The sequence below is a fragment of the Pocillopora verrucosa genome, chromosome 11, assembly GCF_036669915.1.
Source record: "Pocillopora verrucosa isolate sample1 chromosome 11, ASM3666991v2, whole genome shotgun sequence".
Lineage (NCBI taxonomy): Eukaryota > Metazoa > Cnidaria > Anthozoa > Scleractinia > Pocilloporidae > Pocillopora > Pocillopora verrucosa.
The window spans coordinates 14,738,553-14,760,648 of NC_089322.1; the positions used below are offsets into that span (position 1 = coordinate 14,738,553).

Sequence of the window (22,096 nt, forward strand, 5' to 3'; positions counted from 1 at the left end):
CTTGTCCCAAACAGGAGGCCAAAGGGTGATGGGAAAGTTATAGAGATTTTTGTACTCTAAATCACTAGCCATTTTAATCCTTGACACTTAACATCATTATGCATTATCTCCATACTGTTCTCTATACATTTCCTAAGGTGCTGACAAGGAGAATTTGTTTAACAATCAAGAGCTTCTTTAGTTGGTGACCATTTCCGATTTTCTCGTGACTTTATTGGCTGATTCAAAGGTGATCTTGTAAAGAAAAATTAGATTCTAATCACTTATATGGGTCGCAGAGTTAAAGACACCCAAAGGAAGCTCTGGACTTTATTACAGATAGCAGAAAGGAAAATTAAATGGAATCTACAGTAAAATATCTCTTTAGGAGTTTGATGTAAATCATTTCAGCAAAAATGCGTAGAAGTACATGTTAAGACATAAGATGTATCTTAACAGACATGGTGAAATGGCACAATTTTATTGAATGCCACCCACTTACATTGTCATCAACACGCTTACACTGATATCATACAACAGCTGAAGACATGGGAGTATGGGGTATAAAAACAAACCAAAAAAACCACAGATGACAGTACACGTGTGTTTAAATAACTTCTTCATCTGAGAAAATTTTTTAGCAAACTTATTATTTAATTGACTTGGTAAACAGGCAGCTTTTCCATTTATTTAATTATCGATGACATGCTTTGCACTTACTTTGGAAACCTGCTTAAAAATTATTAACCATTGCCTGGTTTAAGGACTCATTAATCATGATTAGGAAGTAATTATGTCTTTAATACATGGACATCTGGTTATTGCAAGAAATGATCCTCACTGTCTAGTGAGACCTATCTACCAACTGTTGCTTGGCAAAATACTCTGGTCACTGCCTCTTTAAAATTTTAAATAAATGTAAAGAAAACCTAACTTAAGTGGTATAATAAGGGAGTTTGAGCTGTTGCTATGGCAATGCCTAGACAGCTTCGCCAGCTCGAAAAAAGAAATAACATTATTTTAAAGAATTTTACAAGATGCTTAATGTGTCTCCTTTCTTTAACAGTGCTAAACATTCCATTAAGGTTTTAAAAATGTAAAGACAGCTTTGAGTTTATCACCAGGGTTTCTGTAAACAGAGTAACTACATTTCATAGCAATGGCTATGAAATGAACAAAGTTTTCAAATGGCTGTTCCAGTCATTGTTCTGCTCCTGAAATATTTCCTATTCTTTCATGACATTATTAGAGCTGTCACCTTAATTTACAGAACCCATTATGAGCACCAGAGGTACGAATAACAACTTCTCCTATTTTTTGCACTTTGTATCAACACCCTCTGTCAGGTTTAAGTAGCAATATTAAAACAACTCTCAAACAAACCAACTTCACTCAACAAACAGTTGGCAGATAGATCCTACACGATTACCATATTAGCAGCCATAAGCAACAAATTAACACCTCTCTTATACAAAATATAACTTCTTATGATTTATTGTGAACAAAATCAAGCCATGTGCACAACAGCCAATAGTTGGCTGTCTGTCTGACCAACCAAATTAATTTTTTCCTACATGTATGTGCATATGATGAGAATGTGACACAGCCCCACATGCATGAAGCTTTTATCCAGAAAAATACACAAGGCAAAATATCACATGCCTCTTTAAAAATGGTGTGCTATGAGGAGTGATCCATGAAAATGGAGAGAGTTTACCATTACATTATACAGGGCATTAGACAAACCTAAACAGTTTGTGCACAAGTTTTCAAAGGGTTAGGAAAGAGTGTTGTGATTTAGAAAGATCTATATTCCAAGAAACTCTACATATAGTTTTTCATTTTGAACTACAGCATTATTTGCAGAGGTAGGGCAGACTAGGGTTGGACCAAAAGTGGCAAAATACTGCTGTCTTTCATAAATAGCAATTTTTAAAAATGTTCACTGAATTTACAAGAAATTTAACCATGGCTGTTGTGGATTCCAGTTCCTGGCCATTAGTATCTGTAGAAAAATAATATTCTTGCTTAGAACAGAATTAACTTTAAGTTGTGAATGATAAGTCCAGACATCAATAAAATAATTATTAAGCTAATCCTTGTTGTAATTTCTCAAGGCCTTTTGCTGCTGGATTTACTTCAGAATAATAAGGAGAGATTGAGGAAAAAAATAGTCTTTGTATGGAAATTCCAAAAAAAAAAAATCCTGTATTTATTTGACTCAGAGATAAGCTTTGAGGGGTGTGTGGCTTAAGCATCATGCTATGCTTCTTGAAACAATGAAGCAAAACAAAACTCTACTGCCTTGCTACTCAAGCTCAAGCTAAGTTAAAAATGGAGAAAAAAAGAGACAAAAATTGATTGGGCAGTCATATTTCTTCCTGGAGAAGAAGTCCTGAGATGGATTGTTATTGGTAGAAGTGAGTTATCTCTCAACAACCTTAGGGAAAGTCTTTGCTCATCCAACACAGAGCCCAGTGCACTGACCACTGAACTACTGGACAAAGCCGTGGCATTGGCATGCCTGTAGTACAGTTGACCACGCATGTTAAAAGTAGCACCTTGTACGGTCCTACGGTTGTACAGTCGTACATCCAAATTTTTTTGGCTTGATGGGTTACTACTATTTTGTATAATTATGAGGCTACGCTCTGCAAGCTGCACTATCATCTCCTGAACAATTAGACTTCAAAATTAAATCTTTCTACCAAGGTCAAACCATTAACTGTCAAAGACAACATTCTCATTCCAACCTGTAATAATTGGGCTTGAAAGGGCCATTCTTGTTGACTCCAAGATATTTTGCTTGTTCTTCTGTCAGCTCTGTCAAATGGCCATCAAATGTTGGCAAGTGCAACATTGCTACATACTCATCTGAAAGGCAGAAGATGGCAATAGAATTAACCTTTGTATAAATAATATTCCTAAATGATCATCTTGCATTTCTTGCCAGCTGTTCCTGACAGTTTAGTGTTCCATCAAAAACCTGACCTCTTCTCAATCATTTCCTTACTTCCCCCGACCTGTCTGTTTGATAGAGTGTGACAACTGTAAAGAAAACTGATACACTGGTCACTTACCCATCTTCTTAGGCAGAAGATAGACATCATGTTTATATCTACCAGGAGGTGCCTTGAAAAGTTCAATTAATGCTATGGCCTGTGGGAGAAAAAAAATTAAACGTAACTTAGTACACACATCAAAGCTCGCATTGTTAAAATATTTTTCAAAGACATCAGACCAGACTCTATTCTTACTTGTGTCGTTGATGTAATTGACACCACAAATGAAGGAACACTAGAGCAACTCAAATTGACGAGGCGACCCTGCAATAAACAAAATGAATACAGTCAATCTAATAACTGAGAGAAGATTGGTCACCTGATGGTCGTGTACAATATGTTAATTAATAAATGTGTTTCAGATTGAGGTAAGGAGTGCTGAGGCCACAAGAAAATTTAAAGAAAATAGTTACATCTATAAAAACATTACTAGTTACTGCATGTAACACTTTACACCCTACGGGGTGTGAAATTAACTTTTTTTTCTGATAGCCACTTGGCTCCTAAATTCTTCAAAGTGGTAGCCAATTCAAAAAAAGTTGGTCGCCATTTTCAAAGACAAACAAAATCTTTCTTTACGCTGTCAGCGTTCTAGATAGACCCTCCAAAATTAATTTAACGTGCTGCAAAGTGGACACTAGGATGGATGATATACAACGTTCAGGCTCATCTAAATCCAAGATGGCGTCTAGTTATCGATCGAGATGCATGTGCTATGTTTTGGAAACAAACTTAACGAGGAAGATTGCCGTGGATTTATCCTTGCAAATCTTTTTAATTCACTATATCTCTTGGTAAGGTTATGATGAAATGTTCTAGTTGCCAATTTGGCGACTAACTTTCAGGATTTGGTCGCCAAAGTGAAAAATTTAGTTGCATTGGCGCCTGTATTAGGCGCAATTTCACGCCCTGCCCTAACATAAGTATGTATCTTCTCTATGCTGTTTTTTATACATTCCTTAAGTCTTGAGAAGGAGAATTTGTGTAACAATCAAGGGCTTCTTTGGCTAGTGATAATTTTCTTCATTCTCATCATCTTTAAGAGTGATTCAGAAGTGGGGAAAAATTAGATGTTAGTCACACTTAGAAGTCAAAGGGTTACATTCATTTCCTATTTCCATCACCTCAAGGTTTTTCTTCTTTTACCCATTTTCAAGTAATGTGAAATGAAACCTTCATGATTATTAATTTCAGCAAAGAGAGGGAGGGAAGAATTAAAAAAAAACTGAAAAAAAGACAGTTAGTTACAATACCTCGGCCAGCAACACAATTCTCTTGCCATCCGGCCAGATAATATGATCTACTTGGGTTCTGACCTTCTCCCACGTCAGATCAGAAGTTCTTAAGCTAGCCTGAAAACCAAGCCAGAAAAGTATTACTACATAGCTCTTACAGGAGCTAAGCCATGCTGTGAGTTTGCACAATGAGATCTTCCAGTTTGACACTGATAGGCACCAAATCCCTATTGTTTTTTTAATAGTCGTGACAAAAACCAGAGTGCATCATTGTAAAAGCTGACAATCACAAGGTTGCTAAATGGGGAGTTTGACAAAGTTGAGCTCAGAACCTTGTTTATTATTTTTCTTAGTATCTTGCAAACGTTAGTTAGTCAATCAGTTCATCTTACCACATCAATTTCTGTATTTGAATGCCCCATGTTGCAAACAATACAGCCATTCTTCATTCTGTCCAGATGATCTCTTGTAACAACATGCTTGTTGCCTGTCATGAGATGGAAAACAAAGCAAAGAGAAAACTTGGATAAGCAAAGTTTGTTGACATTAAACCCCTCCATTTTAAACATACATTCTGCGTACAGGATAGCTGTTCCTCTTTTTTAAGCCCAGCACAGATTTCAAGTATTTGTTTGATATGTCATACATTGTAGCTGAGCCAAATTTGTGATACTTACAGATGCAGTTTACGAAATGGCGATTGAAAATTTAATTCTAGCAAACATTTCTAGCCACATGGGCCCCAAAGAGAAAGTAAGACATTGTTTTCAATTTCGAGCTTGATTATGATATCACATATCAACCTAGACATTCAAAAAATAAAAATGTTCAGGCTTTTCCCGTCAGATACCTGTGCAAGTGATAAGGATGTCAATATTCTTCACCACCATGTCAATCTTGACAACTCGGAATCCATCCATGCTAAACAAAATATTAAAAGAAGAAAAGTAATTTTAAAAATCAAGTATTTAAAACTTGGAAAAAGATGATTTTTGTCTTGTCACAAGCATGGGACAAAGCAAATATTTTGAGCCCCCATGAGGAATGGAACCCCAGACCTTTGGATTCAGTGCTTCAATGCTCTACCAAAGAGCTTCAATGCTCTGAGCCACAGAGACTCTATGGTGAGCAAGACCCATTACCAAGTTCAATTTCTACAACATACACTACAGAACCAAGACCTAACACTTGTTTCAATCTCTGCCAGGCTTTCAATAAAGGTCTCTTGAAATCATTAATGCATGTACAGCCAGATGTGCATGGCAAACTGAGGATGAGAGAGATGAACCTACCACGCTTGCAGACCACAGATGGGATCAATTTCTGCAACATACACTACAGCACCAAGACCTTTGAGAGCTGAGCAGCAACCCTTACCAACCTGGTAAAACAAAAAGATCAGTCAGTTACCATCACAATGTATCACTTTTAAAAGTAAATTCATATCAACCCTAACAGCAGTATGCCTATTCTTGATACGATTCTTCACACATTTCCTAAGGTGCTGATAGAGAAACTGTTTAACAATTAAGAGCTTCTTGAGTTTGTGATCATTTCTTTAGTCTTGTGACCTCAATGTGTAATTCAGGGGGGATATTGTAAGGAAAAATCCAATACTAGTCACTCTTGGTGGCCTATGGGTTTAAGCAAAGCTCAACTTATCATTTACCTCACCATATCCACACACAAGAACCTGTTTGCCACCAAACATTACATCTGTGGTTCTCTTTAAACTACAAAAGAAAGAAAAATTAATTCCAACTTCTTGGTTTCCTGGAGAAATAAAACCATAGTCTCTTCTTAAAAAATTTCAAATATATGGTTTACAACGAGGTCCTGTACACCAAAAATAACAATTACAATCATAATAACAGTAAGGAGAATAAAAGTTGCAAATATATAAATAAATAAATTATAATAGAAAATAACAAGATGAAGAAAAAATAAAATGCATAAAGCTAAAAGCTAAAAGTTGAAAAATGTTAACTGTTACATATTTTAAATCATATTTAATCATAATATATCTCTTAGAAACTCTCCATAAGTAAAGATGGAGATATGAGAGGTAAAAAAGCTACTCAAAATAGCTTTAAATTTTTTTTTTTTTGCATGTCAGCTATCACAATGAAGAATGGTGCAAACACAATATATGTGTGAAATTCCTGTAAATATTTCTAAACAATATACTTACCTATCTAAGATTGATTCTCTACAGCAGTACATGTTGTCAAACTTCGTCTACAAATACAAAATTTATCAAGGTCTTTGAGTCAGTCCTCTTCACAATTTTTATCTAACAGTGCCACTTGGAGATACTTTTTGTCAATTTGTATTCAAGTCTGAAGTTACAACAACACTTACTTTGGTGACTGAGTCATTAACATTCATTGCCGCCACTGTTAGTTTTCCTTGCTTGGAAAGCTGGTACAACCTTCAATGAATTAAAACAAATGTTAGGGTGTTAAGGGTTAACCCTTTAACTCCCAGTGGTGATTAACATGTACCTTCTCCCTATACTATCCATATATTATTCACAAAAGGGTAATGAGAATACTCAATATTATCAGGTCAAAGTCGTTATCTTGATCTAACACCAAATTCCCCTCACTAATTTACTAGGAAATGTGTAGCAGCTAGAGGGGAGAATTTAAAATTAGATCCTGGGAGTTAAAGTGTTAAGGGTGAAAGGTTAAATGTAAGAGGTTAATCATCAAATCTAACCTGTGAACCCCAGTAACACTCTCTTCCACTACTCCACGCAGGGTGTTAAAAGTGCCATTAAATTTCTTGTACAAAAGATGAGTTGCATCACCGCCATCATCCAGTACCATGTTTGGTTGCCATTTGTCTGCCGTGATACACTGCTCGATGCACCACCAAAAATCCTCCTCGGATTCTCCCTTCCAGGCAAAGATGGCATAACCTAGTAAACCACACAATGAAAAATTTACTTCAGGCAAGGAAGTAAAGAAGTTGCATGTACTTCACAGATTTTAGAGCAAATATCCAGAAGTTAATGAGCAAGATAACCAGCTAACCTGCTTCAGCCAAGGCTGCAGCAACCTCATTCTGTTGAAAATTAAAAAATCAATACAATGACATGAGAAAAACTCACCAACCTACAGACAGTATACAAGTTAAAACCAATCAAGCATACTCTTCTAAAGAAACTCTTGTGACAGAACTATGAGAGTAAATAATTTAACCCATTCACTCCCTGATTTAACTGTCAATTCTCCCTTCTAGCTGCTATACATTCCCTTGTAGATTAGTTAAGGGAATTTGGTGTTAAATCAAGATAACAACTTCTACCTGATAAGTTTGAGTATTATAATTGCCTGTTTGTGGGATGATGTATGGATATCATTGGAAGACGTTTCATGTTAATCACTTCTGGAAGATAGAGGGTTACAACTTTACACTTTTCAAACTAACCTGTGTGGAGTAAATGTTACATGCACACCAGCGAACCTGGGCACCAAGGGCAGTCAGGGTTTCTATCAAAACCTGAATTGTTACAAATATGAAATAGCATTAATACATTTAATTGTAAAGAATGTATTTACATATAAAACCAGAAAGTTGGCAACTAATTATTTATCCACAATCCTTGGAGATTTTATTTCCTCAAGTCACTTAAATGCTGAACTTTACAAAAGTAGTTCCAAAGGTCTTCACTGCATGGAAATATATAATTTAAAAAAAAAAACTTTCTTCAAACTATTATCAACTCTTAGACTTAAAAAAGATTGAAAATCACTTAGCTTCAAAATGAAACATCATATAACACAAAACCTAATTCCAACAGGTTGATTTTGTAAATTTAACTATGAAATTCTGCAAATCTCCATGGGAAAAGTCATCAAAAGTTGTTTACTTACTGCGGCCTGCGCAGTTACATGTGTGCAACCAACAATTTTAGCTCCATCTAGTGGCTTGTCTGTGCAATTCCGTTTTCTCAGGAGCATAAGACCTGGCATTTCTGTTTGAGAAATAAGTATAACACAGGTGAATATTCAACTTATTTATTTGTGATCACTCTAAATAAGGTTAATAATTTTTTTCATAATAGACTTGAATGTATTGCTGGACATGAACCATTTTAAATGGACCCCCTTAATTGTGTTTCAAATCAAAAATATAACAGTCCTAACGAGAAAAAGAAAAAAAAATTTCTTGTGAAAGAAATGGTATACTTCTTTATTTTCACCATCATAGGCACTTTGACCAAAATTTGTACCAAGTTCTGTTTAACTTCAAATATATTAAATGGGATTTTCTTCTTTACAAATAAGATCTGTTTCAATAGAAAATATTTCAGGAACCTCTCTTTCAAATTTCAGATGATTTTTAGATTGAGGATCCAAATCAAATTAAAATCTGACAGGTAACTTTCACATGTTTAAGTTCTGTAGGATCTTAAAATCTAACACTGTGAACAAAAAGAAAAAGCTTAAAATGAAGATTATGTCAAATTGAAGAAAATTCTCTTGTGCTGGTAAATTTAGACAGTGTAATATTCACTACTTAATGCACATGTGGGAATACAGCCATTTCAATAAAGGCAGACTTCAGTACTAGAATAAACAATATGTTACATATTAAGTTATTAAAGGGTATACTGGATTGGGTTGGAGTATTAAAAGACAGTGAACAAGTCCCTCTATCACAACATAAATTTCTGCTTGCCTTGTTCAGCGATTTCAATTTCCCTGCGACCAAAGTCAGCCAGCTTAATATTCTTAACACAAAAATCAGATCCACCGCTGCTGTTTTTCTGCACATAGAAAATGGATGTATCATACTCTAGCCTCTATATTGCTTCAACTGTTACTAGAGTCACTAACCCCTATCACTCCCAAGATCTTATCAGTAATTCTCCTTAGAGTCTGCCATACAATTGTTTACATGTTGGTCCAGAGACTTAGGTATTAGATCACCTTATAATCCCCTAATTGAAATTTTTCTTCATTCCCATCAGTTGTCGACTTGATAATGTATTGATATGGTAAGGAGAAATTCTGACTTGTTCACTCATGAAAGATAAAGGGTTAACTATCTGAAAAGATCAACATGAATTTTCCCCTTGCAATTTTGAGATAATCAACTGGAAACAAGAGATGAGAAAAAGCAAACTTTACAGCTGAAGGGTTTCATCTTGATACAACACCAAATTCTCATGTCTTCTCGAAAAGGTAATGTATGGCCATTGGTGAAGAGAATTACTATTCAATTCTTGGGAGTTCACAGGTGAAATAAATTGAACAGTCACAATATGAGAAATGAACAATGATTCCAGATGCACACAATTTTGTCACCCACTACTTTGGATCAAAGAAAAAAAACAAAAGGTCTAAATGGAATTCATGGCTTGTTTACTACAATTGAAGTCGGCAGTTTGGTACAGGTGACCCTAGCAACAATAGAGATAATATGAAACAAGCTGTTACATTATTTTTCCTCTGTGAACATGTCTGTGAAAGATGCGCGTACTTGTAACAGTTTACATTTAATAAGAGAAAAGTTAGCAGAAATGTCCAAAGCAAAATGAAATAAACTGAAGAAATAAAATGGTTTCATAACAAGGACATAACGATGAAAACAAAATAAAAGTATGAAGAAAGGTGGCTTAGAAGCACAGCAATAAAGCAACAGCGCAAACAAAATTAATAGAGACAAACAATTAACCATTTCATTTATCTACAAAATTGTGATGATTAAAAATATTTTCCACTGCACTGAGGCTCAGATTTGATTCTTGCATCAATACTGGTCAATTTTTTGCTTAAAAAAAATAAAAACCTTTTTTTGGTCTGAAATGTTAGTCTGCAATTCTATTACTTGAATCTCCTCCTTAAGAACAAAATGTTTTAAGTGCAATTTTTTTTCTAGGTATGTCTTACTTATTTTGCAAGAGCAAACTTAGATTCAACGTAAGAAATGAGATGCTCATTAACTAGGGGGAATTTTAAAGAAAAGAAACTTGACTGTACAATGAGAAACAGATCCTATCCAGTATGTTTCACCTGGCTAAGGATTAGGGAGTAATCCTTAATAATTGACAACAAGATTTGTTCTCATTTTCACAGTTCTGTGCTATATTTATATGAACAAGTATATTTTAAGTTGCCTCAAAACTATTTTGGGTTGGTAAAAGCTGACTATATTTGTATATTGCGATAATTTAGAAACTGCTCTTAAAATGTGTTGCAGCCCAAAAAATAAATACTAGTATTTATTTTGTTTGTACAGCCAACCATGAAATTTCTCCATGTACATCTGTGGTTTACAATAATTCTAAAATGCAGATGTGCTTCAGTGGAAGAAAACCTCTAAGCCCATTTTAAGTCAAATGCTATAGAAGAAAATATCTTTGAAACAAACAGCCAATCTCTACACAATTAACAAATGAATACAGAACCAAATTCCAATAGATGCTGGCTATATTATCATACACTCTACAAAAGCCAATATAGTTAAGCTGAGTCACATAGTACTGCTTTCATTGCATCTACGCATACAACCTTCAAAAACAAACACTATCAATAAAAGAAATAACAATCCGATGGTCCAAAAAGGTTTAAAAATATTGAAATTTTGTTTGGAAACCGGTCGATTCGTTTAAAGAACGCTCATTACGTAAGCATATGACGTCATGTTTGGCTAATCGGTTGCACTTCACTAACTTTACGAGTCTTTGAACAAATTGCAAGGTCCATATCGTCTGGATATATTTTCCTCAACGAAAGTGTTTTGGTTTAAAACCACAGAAACTAAGACAAGTAATTTGTACTGTTTCTATCTACGGGAGACTCCCGCCGATTTTTTTATTATTTATTTTTTATTTTTTATTCTAGCTATCGATCGACCGGGTGGTTGGAGTTCATTTATATATTTATTTTTTTAGTTAAATTTACGCTCGCTGCTTTCAGTCTTAATTGCCGCACACTGCTTATGCTGATTTTCATGCGAAGTAAATCTTCACAAAAAATTACACATAAGCTAAGAACTCCCTACACTGTCGATCCAACATTCGATCAATCGAATCAAAACACCCGGTAAGCTCTGCCTATTCAACTCTGAACAAAGTTTTTTATGCATATGTTATTAGCTAGCATTCAGGCTATTAGCAGTGGAAATTGAAGGCGAAGAAACAGGCAAAGAGTTTGTAAATAAAGTTATTTTGTTATAAATTTCAAGAACATACCTGAGATCTTTCCCTAGGAGATACATCGTCTTCATCTGATGAATAGCTGTCCGAGTAGCTAGCTGCAAGAAGGCGAATATTGTAGTTTTAATGACATGAACTGCTGCTTGCAGATAAGCCGTAGGCATAAGTTATAAAAAAATAAAATTGCTTAAGATTCAACTTGTAATGTATAGTAGAGTTAGGAGGAAAAATCACAACTTCTGTAAGATAAAGATTTTTAGTACTGTATCAATACGATTACAATTTGAAATTTAAATAAAGAGCGGCTGATCACATCCCAAAGCACGAAGACGAATGAACTGTTAAGAAATACACCCTCTTGTACGAGAAATCACGAAGTATAGATTTCTCAGACGAAAGAGAGAAGAATCAGAATGCGCCAAAAAATCATTAAAAAAGAGAAGAATACATGCTCGCTTCACCTGAGCTTCCATAACTGTCTGTGGAAGACACCGAAATTGAACGCCTTCGAAGGCGAGGGGGTCGCCTCGACATGCTTTCAGAGAAGGTTAAACCCTAAAGCGAAAAACGCACCAACTGTCAACGATACATGTCACAAGGCATCGAAAAATATGCCAAACACGAGTGAAAAAACCTCTAGTGCCTTGAGATGAGGTGGTCTTTGCGCAGCAGCCGGAGACTTGTGTACGCGATGATCGCCTTCCGAAGCCGCCATGTTATGATAGTAGCAAATGGCCTACATAGCGGCGTGGAGTCGAGGCGACCAATCGGACAAAAGCGCCGATGTGGAAAAAGGAAAAAATCACTTCCCTCCTCCTAAAAAAAAACTTCCCTATATCATCTTGACGTAAAAGTACACGTCCTGAAAATGTTGATAAGGCACTCATGAACTCTTTGGGAGGTAAAAATAAATTAAACTACAGAATCTACGTTCAATATATATTTATTTAATTTACGTATCTCGTACTCGTCGTTGACGCCAAAAAGTTTTTTTTTTTTTTTTTTTAATTTCGGTCGAGTGTGTGGTGTCTGCTGTGTGCTAGAATGACGCACGTGAAGCTAATGATCTGAAGCATATTTGAAGCACGTGTTGAAACTAAATGTTTCCGCTATTTCGAGCTCTGATTATAGGATGAAAATTCAACTTTCTTCTTATTCTTTCAAATAATCTCGATCAGGCTATTCTTCTCAAATGGAAACAATTTTTTAGGCAAAAGAACAATATCGAACAATCCGTGCGTCATTTAAAAAAAAGGAAAAGTGTACTGCACAACAATAAACCTAGGATCATAAGAATTCTTTTAAAGGAGATAATTATATCATTTCGCCTAGTTATCAATGAAAAATACCGAAAAGGATAGACAACGCAATATTGTTAATAAGAAAGGAGTGAATTTTGAGCACGCTCTTCAGAATGGAAATTGTTTAATTTCTGGGTTCGCCGGACAGGTGGCAACGGAGGATTTGAACAAGCTAAAAAGGATATCCTCAATCTTGAATTTGAGATTTGGAAATTTCAGTTAACTTCCCCTTGATGCAATGATCGTCAAGCTTTGAATAAAGGTTCAATGTAGGAACAGAAAATTTACGGACGCCGATGTCCCATTTATATTGATGAGCAAGAAAACAATATGGCTGATTCCACAATTTTTTAATTTCTTTTTTGTCAGGTTTCATCGAAAAATTTAATTTGCTATGCACAGCACATGGAAATTAAAATCAGCAGAGTTTTTTTCAAAATGAAGGAAGACCTCATGTTTGATGACGTCAGACTATGGACATGTGGGCATGCACGTATGTTAAAAGAAAAGTTTTCAAATTCTCAGTAGTCTTGCGAGCTTGAATAATATTTACCTATAAAAAGCTCTGGATTAAAGAGTGATCCGCACACAGGTGCTGGTTTTAAAGGCTTTGAAGCCAAAATATGAATTTCAATTTTAGCACAGACCATTAGGTGTTCAATTGAAAAGTGACGGTCAGTTGATACTTTTTTTCTCTATTCTTTAAATGTATTGATTTTGTAAAGAGAAAGGCTTTAATGGTCACTCTTAGAGTGAAAGAATTAGTTTTTCGGCTGAAACAACCGTGACTGCACATAACGCAAAAGAATTTTGAAAGATTATCAAGTAGAGCGCGCACATAAAATTTGACGCTGGTATAAATGTCCTTTGTAACTGAAAGCGTAATTATTTTTCAGATACCAAGATAGGAAGGGTTTTATTTCCGCGAGTACAAACCCGATGAAAAATTTACTTTGAAGAATCAGTTTGAAGGAGCGATATTAATAAGGAATATTTCTACTTCGACCCAGATTCTTCTTTTAGCGATAAAGTCTGTTAGCTGAAGTACAACGTGTTACGAAAAATCATAACAGAACGATCGAGGTCCTCGCTTAGTCGATAAGAATTTTGTACAGCTGCAATCATATGCTTTGGCTTCTCATGGATTTTGCCATTATACAGTTCTGCCAGAACTATATAATTATATTCTTATCATCGAGACAATTTCAGAACGGAAAGTAGAGGATAAAAGTTATATTCTTACCTGACGTTTGAGCACACGAAAGAAATCGGATCATTTTTGGCCGGAGACACAGATTTTTGTTCATATTTGCGATTTCGCCGGTACTTTAAATCAGTTTCAGATGGCGTTACAAAGCAGTCATCGAGGGCAAAATTACAGCTTTGAAAGACCTTTGTGTACACGGTAATACACTACATGTATATTTGAATTAAAAAGTGAAATATTTCGGTTTTCTGACAGTCGTCACAGACTTTAAAAAGCGCTTCCATGTGCATAAAAATAAGCGACAAACATAGCAAAGTTATTTCCCCTCATACTATCAAATTATTAGCTTTTTCATTATGTCTTAAAGGTTCACCCAAAAACCGGATGCCTACCTTGATTAGATAGGAACATATATATATATATATATATATATATATATAGGAAGCCTGCAGGTCGATTTTCGCGTGGAACAGTGCTCAATACGTTGAAGCAGAGCAGAATAAATATTATGATAGGAAAAAAGGACGTAAGTTATGTAGTTACGTCCTTTTTTCCTCTCATAATATTTATATATATATATATATATATATATATATATATATATCATACCAGACACGGGGGTGGGGAAAGGAGGGGGATCACCCTACCCTATTACCAAGCTCCAGGGGATCCACCCGCCGTCTTGAAGCATGCAGCCGCTTTTTTAGTTTCAACCGTAATATAATCAAGAAATGCTGAAGTACTCCACTCCTAAAGATGACCACCGAGCAGTTTCTCCTTCAAATATCAATATCTGATTACACAGGCAGGTAAATATATATATTTAGTATAATTGCTGCGGTGATTATAGAGATGCACACGCCCTGATTGGTTGAGGATTCAGTCATACCTGGCAATAATCGCCTCGCACGAGATAATTATAGCAGGGGCGCTGAATTTCAAAATGACTGCCTCGCGTTTTGTCAATATTTCCGCTAAAGTGATGAACGCGATAAAAGAAAAATTCAATTGCGTCGAGCACAAAAGATGCTACTGAGTCTGGCGAAGCATTTTTTACAAGGAAGATATGAAGTTTTTGCTGATTGAATATAGTGAACCTTTTTACATATTTTGATACAAGTAATCAATGCAATTGCAACAAAAAATGCGCAATGCTCTTTTTATTTACAGAATTAACAACATACACTCGGAAGATCATTATACTTATGCAATTAATCGCTTTCGGCGTATAATTGTTAAACATTTCTTAAGAGTGGAAGGGGCTTATAGATAGAGCCTACAACAGCATACCTGATATCATATGTGTTATTAGTTCAAAAGAGCTATCAAACTTTCTGACGTCAGCTTATCAGTGCAATACAAAAACGGCATTAAACATAGCGCAGGGCCAAACATCGGTCGCTGGAGGTAAAATACAAATCTACTGTGCTGATGTCATGATCAAAGTGCGTCAACTTGCGAATGCCCTTGACTCCTGTCTGATAAATCACGTGATGCAACACTCGATATGATCACGTGATACAGCAAAACAGGCTACCTCATGCTAAATCATCATACAGACAATTGGCATCCGCAAATCATATGGCTAAGAAAAATACTTAATAAATAGGAAATATAACGAAAATCAAGCTGCATGAGCGCATATTTAAACAGTTTATTTGAGTTTCATTTGCTTTCTTCCCTTTTGAAACGAAATTCGTCTCAGATTTCGAGTTCTTCTCGAAGTGCTTGATCGAATATACTCAAGTAACCCTTTTGGTTACGCAACAAAAAACCACTAAAGCATATCAAAAAAGCTAATAAATCAATGGATGCAGTGGACTTTGGAAGCTCTTAAAGCTTGCTATACAATAGGCGCGACCCCAACGAAGAAGAAATTGATAAACAACTTTATCAAGAATGTCTGGAATTCATCATTTAAAATGTGCACCTTCCTTATGGTGGGAAAAAGAGATGTGCACCCGGATCAGAAAAGTAGCTTCCTTTTGGGAGCTTACACCCTTCTCCAATAACAAAATATTGATCCAATCTTACTGAGCTTAATCGATTCAAATTGTTGCCAAACGTATCTCGATGAATTCCAACTGAGAGATTCTGGCGCTCAATCCTTAACGCCCTAACATCAGTGCGCATGTCCTCTATGCTGTTTCCTATGGTGCTGACATGGAGAATTTGGTTACAGTTAAGATCGAGCTCCTTTAGTTATGATCATTTCTGTTATTCTCATGACCTTAACATTTGATTCACCCGTGATACTGTAAGGAAAATAAGCTGTTAGCCACTCTAAGTGGGTTGCAGAAAGCACGAGTTTAAAAAACATCACTGAAAATTACAGACGAAAGATTTGTGTTTTAATTGACTTATAATTGACTATTAGATCATATGAAATAACTGATATACTACTAGAGCTCGGATTGGTCGAAACCCGACCATTTATTGCACCGGTAAACACTTAAATTTTTTGTAGTTTATTCAGTTAATAAAAGTAATAGACTGCGCGTTCTATCGGTTTTCCGGCATAATAACCCACGCGGGATATTGGGAGAGCACAAGAACAGTTTGTTAATCACGAGCCAGAGGCGAGTGCATCTATAATCTTTTCTCGTGCTCTCCAACATCCCGCGTGGGTTATTACGCCGGTAAACCGATAAATTAAAAGAGCTCGAGATTTCTTTCGCGTGTTAATTGAAAATGGTGAGGCCTGAATCTAATTGCTTCGGCACAAATCTCCTTGACGTTAAACACTTAACGCTGAACAAGACTGGCTCAAGTTATTATTTAATCTTTCTTACAATCACACTTCTTCAGGCTACTAATTTTACTAGCTATTTATTAGGGGATGAATAGCGAGAAATGAACCTAAGCGGATTGCAGCATATTTGATAGAAAGTTTGAATATTTATACTAATAGTGGATGGATACCTTGTATCAGGAAAAAAGTCAGAACTTAATTACAAGATATATACAATCTCTGGGTTGATACCAAGACTCCAGTTTCTATATTCAATGTCTGAATAAATACTCGTTTCGGTTGGAATTCATATTTGCTACAGTATAGGATACACTTTTAAAGAAACTAGCGAGGTGAGATTTTCTAATTTTTTGGCCAAAAAAAAGGTAGAATTTAAAGATGAGAAAGCAAAAACGTGAGAGCTTCCTAGTTATGTCAATGATTTTGTTTAACGATAACAATAATATACATAGTAAGGAAAAAAAAAAAAAAGGACAATGATACAAAAGCGCATCAAATATATACACGAAAAGAAAAACTTACGTCGTATTGCACTAAGTGCAAATGTCGCCAGCAGAAATATAGCCTTACCCCTCCCCACACACGAAAACAACATTGATTTCATACTTCATGTCACCACCTTCGATGCGTTTTGTAAGGAAGGAAATAAAACTGATCAGCGAAAATAAATCTACGAATCACAAACTGAGGATTATTAAACTAGCGCTTCTGTTGTCAACGTTTCAATAGCAATATTTAGTTTCCATTTTTCACCTGAGTAGTGGTTTTTCAAAATTATAATATCATTTTTCAAATTATAATATCTTCGTTTTATTTGCGTTTCGACAGTCAATCATATTGATCTAGAGACAACTTTAAAACGTAAGTTAGACGTACCCTTAAAATACCATTTCAATACCATATTATCTTCTAGATTTATCTAAAAACGAAGGAGTGATTTTGGAGTCTGTGTGGAAGAGATCCAACTTCTCCTTGAAGGGTACTTCGATCAGTATCACCTCAGGAAGAAGAAGGAAAAATAACCAGAGATTGAATCATTTTGACTGAATACTCTTTACGTTTTGTCAAAGCTGAGGAAAATTGGCGTTTCGATTCTACTTCTATCTAAACCGGAAATCAATCAATGGATTGTGGTCTGCCTTTTGTCTAGCTGTCGATCGTCGCAATTTATTACAGAAGCTTTTTCCTCGACCTTTCGCACGCGGGTCACAACAATTTGACAGTTCTATGCGTTCAGTCATGACGAGAAAAAAGAGACAGGAAGGTGTACAAAGTATATTTAAAGAGTTAACTAAAAAAATAAAGAAAAAAAAACGCTGTCTATGTTCCACGCAAATAGAGTGACGCACATGTGATACAGCATGATTTGATAATAACGTCATTTACTGTATTGTACGAGGAGATTACATAACGCCGAAACTATTTCTATCCGAGTCATGTTAGGTGCAGCATTTACCCGCCTGTATGTCGGGTGGGATCGCAGCTTCAAAGCGCAAATTTTCCTTTACCATAATTTTTGTTGTATTTCTAAAGGCGTTTATCAGAATTCTTCTATATGCACGTGTTACATAACAGAAATACCGCAAAGGTCATTGGTAGTTAATTGCTCACAAGAGGTTCAAGGACATGAGTATGGCATAAGACCTCGTGTCACTATCACAGATTCCCCACGTGTGGAGCACATATGACGCGTGACACAAGCGTTCTATTTTAAGTCACGCTTTCAATGATCATTTTTAATTAACGTTTTTTTTATGGGAACATAAAAGTAACAAATATAAAAAAATGTAACTATTATAAAAAGTTACTTTCTCTCATAAACAATGGCATTAAAAATCTAAACTTGTTGAAATTCTTTTCAAAGGCGCGAGTCGCACAAAGGTTGTTACAGACGAACTTGTGGCTCAACCTGACATTGTATGTCACGCTATGTAACATAGACATCGGTTCGTGAAATCTTTGACAGAATTTGAGAAAATAAACCTTTCTGAAGTGAGAGGAGTATTTCCTCTGGCTGTGAGATTAATTTTATGCCCCCCTACAAGTGTTACTTTGTTTCACACAGTCAAAACAATCAACCCTTAATAAATTGTCACGTAACCGTTACGTGAACAACTTAGACTTCCATATGTGAACAGAAAATGCATTTGTGACCGTTTAAAATGGGGATGTGATTTAAAAAGAAACGCTAACGTGATAAGTCATTCTCTCTCTAAGAAATTTTTAGAGACAAGTGCGATCGGAAAAAAAAATATTCACCGCGCGAGTTTTCCAGTTCGCAACAAGCAGTTTTAGATACGCGATCATTACATGAGAATTTCATGATGCCGAGATCATGCATGAAGCGAATTTTTCGAGCGTTTCAGACCGGTAATATTCTGATGATATTCAACTAAATTTTTCTAGAATAAAATATTATGCACTTAACGTCACTGCGGTATACCATGACGAATATACGACAGAAAATCCAGCAGAGTACACGGTAAATACGAAAAACAAACTACAGCAATATATGCAACATGTAAACGATTGAAGGAAGCCTAATATATGGAATGGAAGAAAGCTGTCGGCCATAACAGAGTAGCCTTATATTTTTAATGATTATTTAATGCTCTTTAAAATTGCATGGCTCACTACGTAAGCTCGCTACTTCAGCTACTACATGGAAAATTATCGCGAAAATTCCATTTTGGAGTTCCATCATCTGCAATTTCATGACTGATGATATTATTTAAACAGAAAATCTGCCATAATTTACCACCATCCCTCTTTGTTTGCTAAGTTATATAGGATTTCTGCCTCCTGAAAATTCTAGAATCTACAGGTCGTTTGCTGCGAGACAATAAAGAGTTATGGAAAGTCACGCAATATACTCCTTGTATTTGCATAACGATGTGTACAAATATTTCTAAAAGTGAATTGAGGAGAAAGAAAGCCTCTCAACATAGTTTAAATAAAGAGCGCTTCTTATCTTTTACATTCACGATATCTAGATAAATTCACTGAGGTGTGGAACACATTGGGTTGAAATAATTCATCACCCGGAATGTGGTCTGTGGTATTAATTCCAACATAAAAACGCGGTTGATGTTTAAAGAAAAATAATAATAAAAGAAAAAAAAATCGTAGAAAAGGAATAGCAAGGTTAGATAATTTAAGGATAGAAAACTTGTAATCAAGCAATAAACGGCATTACACGTTAGGACCTCGACGGTGACTTCGGAGTACGAATACAATTGTCTAGAATTTTAATCGTGGTCGGGAGTGAATCGTCATTACATACAAACCTGAACTGTCTATCGAGCTGCTCCGGGATATCGATCTGTAAGAATTCTGCTTGCGGACGTACTAAAAACAAAAGCGAACAAAACCATTACCATCGTACGAAAGTCTTACTTGAAAAACAGGAACGAACTGGGTGATTAAAATCTTCATTTGTATCATTGTTGTTGAAGCTGTTCGTGACATGACATATAGATTCTCGCCGTTGGGCACTCTCTCTCAATATGTCATGTTCATTTTGTCTTGACCTATAACTATTTCCTAGTTCGCTCACTTTCGAAAAGCTAATCTTAACTGTGACTTAGCAGAAAAACTTTAAGTAATTTTAACCAGCAATTTTAACAATGACGGCGGACACATTTAACATTGTTTAAACAGGTATATAAAACGCCTATGAGATATTTCTTAGCTAAGAGTCAAGAAAATTATAAACATCAGACGATGTAATTAAGAGAAGGCTCGAAAGCCTAACGAACAGCGAAGGCACGAGGAGCCCCTTCAATTTGCCAATTTGAAGGCGAGTAAAAAGGACCGTCGAGAAATGAAACGCTGCGGTTTAAAATCGTTGCTGTCTCACTCCCGATCTGAAAGTTGCGTGAGCCGACCTTGAAATATCATCATCGCATCATTTCCACCTTTCGCCGGATGCCAGTAGAATTACAATAAAAAACATTTCACTTACTCTTTTATTTTCATCCGGTTCAGGTTTGTTGGCCTTGGCTGAGTACGACTGAATGGCCACCGAGTTTTTCCGATTCCACATCGACATCTTTAATGAAATAATCCAAATCTTTAACAAAGGTCGCGTCGGAGCCCAACCGGCATCATGTATATTTCATAACTGTTTGGAGTTCAGTTTCCTTTTATAATGCATTATAATGGTTTACCAACCAGCTTCTGTATTGTCTCATGACGTTGACGTTGCCGTGACAACCTGGGCTGGTATTGGACAGAGGCGTAAGGCAGAGAGTTATATATTGTGAGCAGACAACAATTGAAAAATCCAATATTAAAAGAGGCTTTTAATCATAAACAGTGTGTTTCAACCTGTATATGTGTGTGTGATGTATTGTTTATTTGAGTGATAACATTCTCGACACGGTCGACTTAGTTGCCAAAGGACTGGATTACGTGGAACGAAAGTTTGGGCTTCCTTCCGTTTCAGAACTTCGTTTTCACGACAGTTTCAAACTTAAGTTTACAGGGTTGCTTTTTAAATCGCAAAGTCTGAAATAAACGGTGCTAGTATCAGAAAGATTGCCTCTTCATCTTCAAGATAAAATATCTTGCACTTTGGAGTCATAAAATCAGACTTACAATTCTTCAGGCATCAGTGGATATGAACAAGGGACATTGTTTTGAGGTTAAGAAATGGATTTCTAAGAGATCATGATTGATAATCCCCTGAGTGTCAGAATTTCTTTGGGAAACTGTAGAGATGTTAAAAAAAATTCGTGCAGAACACAGCCAATAAAAAAGGTGATATGTTGTGTGTTTCCAGCAGTTAAGTGCTGGTGGCAAAAAAATTCACTTCAAAATGAACTAATTAACTAATATCAGTAACTTTTAACCACGACTCCTTAAAAGAAGGATTACTTGTATCAACATCGTTGACGACCTCAATGGTATTTTTCTTCAGCAACCACAAAGACATAAAATAATCTCGCCGCATGGACAATTGCTAATGCAGTTGGGTAGATTACCGAGTCTGGCGTAAACGGGATTAAGTTATTTACACACTCAGACAGTATTGTGTATTATTATCTACAGCTGTGGAAAAAAATTTCCTGTTTCAGCCGCACGCTTCGTTTTAGTTAATAACTGAATATACCGCGACTAGCGAGAAATATAATGAAACTATGGCTGTCAACTTATTACCTTATTTTTTATAATCCTCTTTTTATTTTTCTGACAAACCAAATTAGTTTGGTGTAAAGTGCAAGTGACCAAAGGAAACGCTTTTTTTAGCAGTAGTATTCTTAAAAATGTGCAAAGAGAAACCCGTGTGCCCACATATAATATCCAGGAAACCATTTGTGAACTTGAAAAATTCAGCCTTCAAATCCCAAGTTGGTTACCTAGCTGCCTTCCCGTCTTCAATCATCCG

General features: G+C 35.8%; 1 protein-coding gene across 3 annotated transcripts; it reads right to left on the reverse strand.

Moving 5' to 3' along the window:
* Positions 1-444: 444 nt before the first annotated feature.
* LOC131794521 (S-adenosylhomocysteine hydrolase-like protein 1) lies at positions 445-20,832 on the reverse strand. Of its 3 annotated transcripts, none has more exons than XM_059112031.2 (19): positions 20,672-20,832; positions 19,995-20,055; positions 11,484-11,545; positions 8,966-9,053; positions 8,158-8,258; positions 7,712-7,783; positions 7,315-7,345; positions 6,998-7,199; positions 6,638-6,707; positions 6,468-6,514; positions 5,946-6,009; positions 5,569-5,657; positions 5,127-5,197; positions 4,669-4,763; positions 4,295-4,393; positions 3,237-3,305; positions 3,060-3,138; positions 2,733-2,853; positions 445-1,984 (listed from the first exon to the last, which is right to left on the reverse strand). In XM_059112031.2, exons 1-19 carry the CDS (start codon positions 20,756-20,758, stop codon positions 1,978-1,980), a joined length of 1,515 nt encoding a protein of 504 aa, XP_058968014.1. In that variant the 5' UTR covers positions 20,759-20,832; the 3' UTR covers positions 445-1,977. The 3 variants fall into 3 exon arrangements, with proteins under 3 accessions (XP_058968014.1, XP_058968012.1, XP_058968013.1); XM_059112029.2 differs by lacking the exons at positions 19,995-20,055; positions 20,672-20,832 and adding exons at positions 11,909-12,002; positions 12,082-12,229; XM_059112030.2 differs by lacking the exons at positions 19,995-20,055; positions 20,672-20,832 and adding exons at positions 11,909-12,002; positions 12,091-12,197.
* Between the last annotated feature and the right edge of the window lie 1,264 nt (positions 20,833-22,096).

Bases quoted from the DNA above. Each gene is read 5' to 3' on its own strand.
- LOC131794521 (XM_059112029.2), bottom strand. From the start codon at position 12,162: ATGGCGGCTTCGGAAGGCGATCATCGCGTACACAAGTCTCCGGCTGCT. The intron at 6,708-6,997 runs GTTAGATTTGAT...AATTCATTGAAG, and splicing joins AGTGTTACTGGGGTTCACAG to GTTGTACCAGCTTTCCAAGC. The intron at 4,764-5,126 runs GTATCTGACGGG...ATCTCATGACAG, and splicing joins CATCCTTATCACTTGCACAG to GCAACAAGCATGTTGTTACA.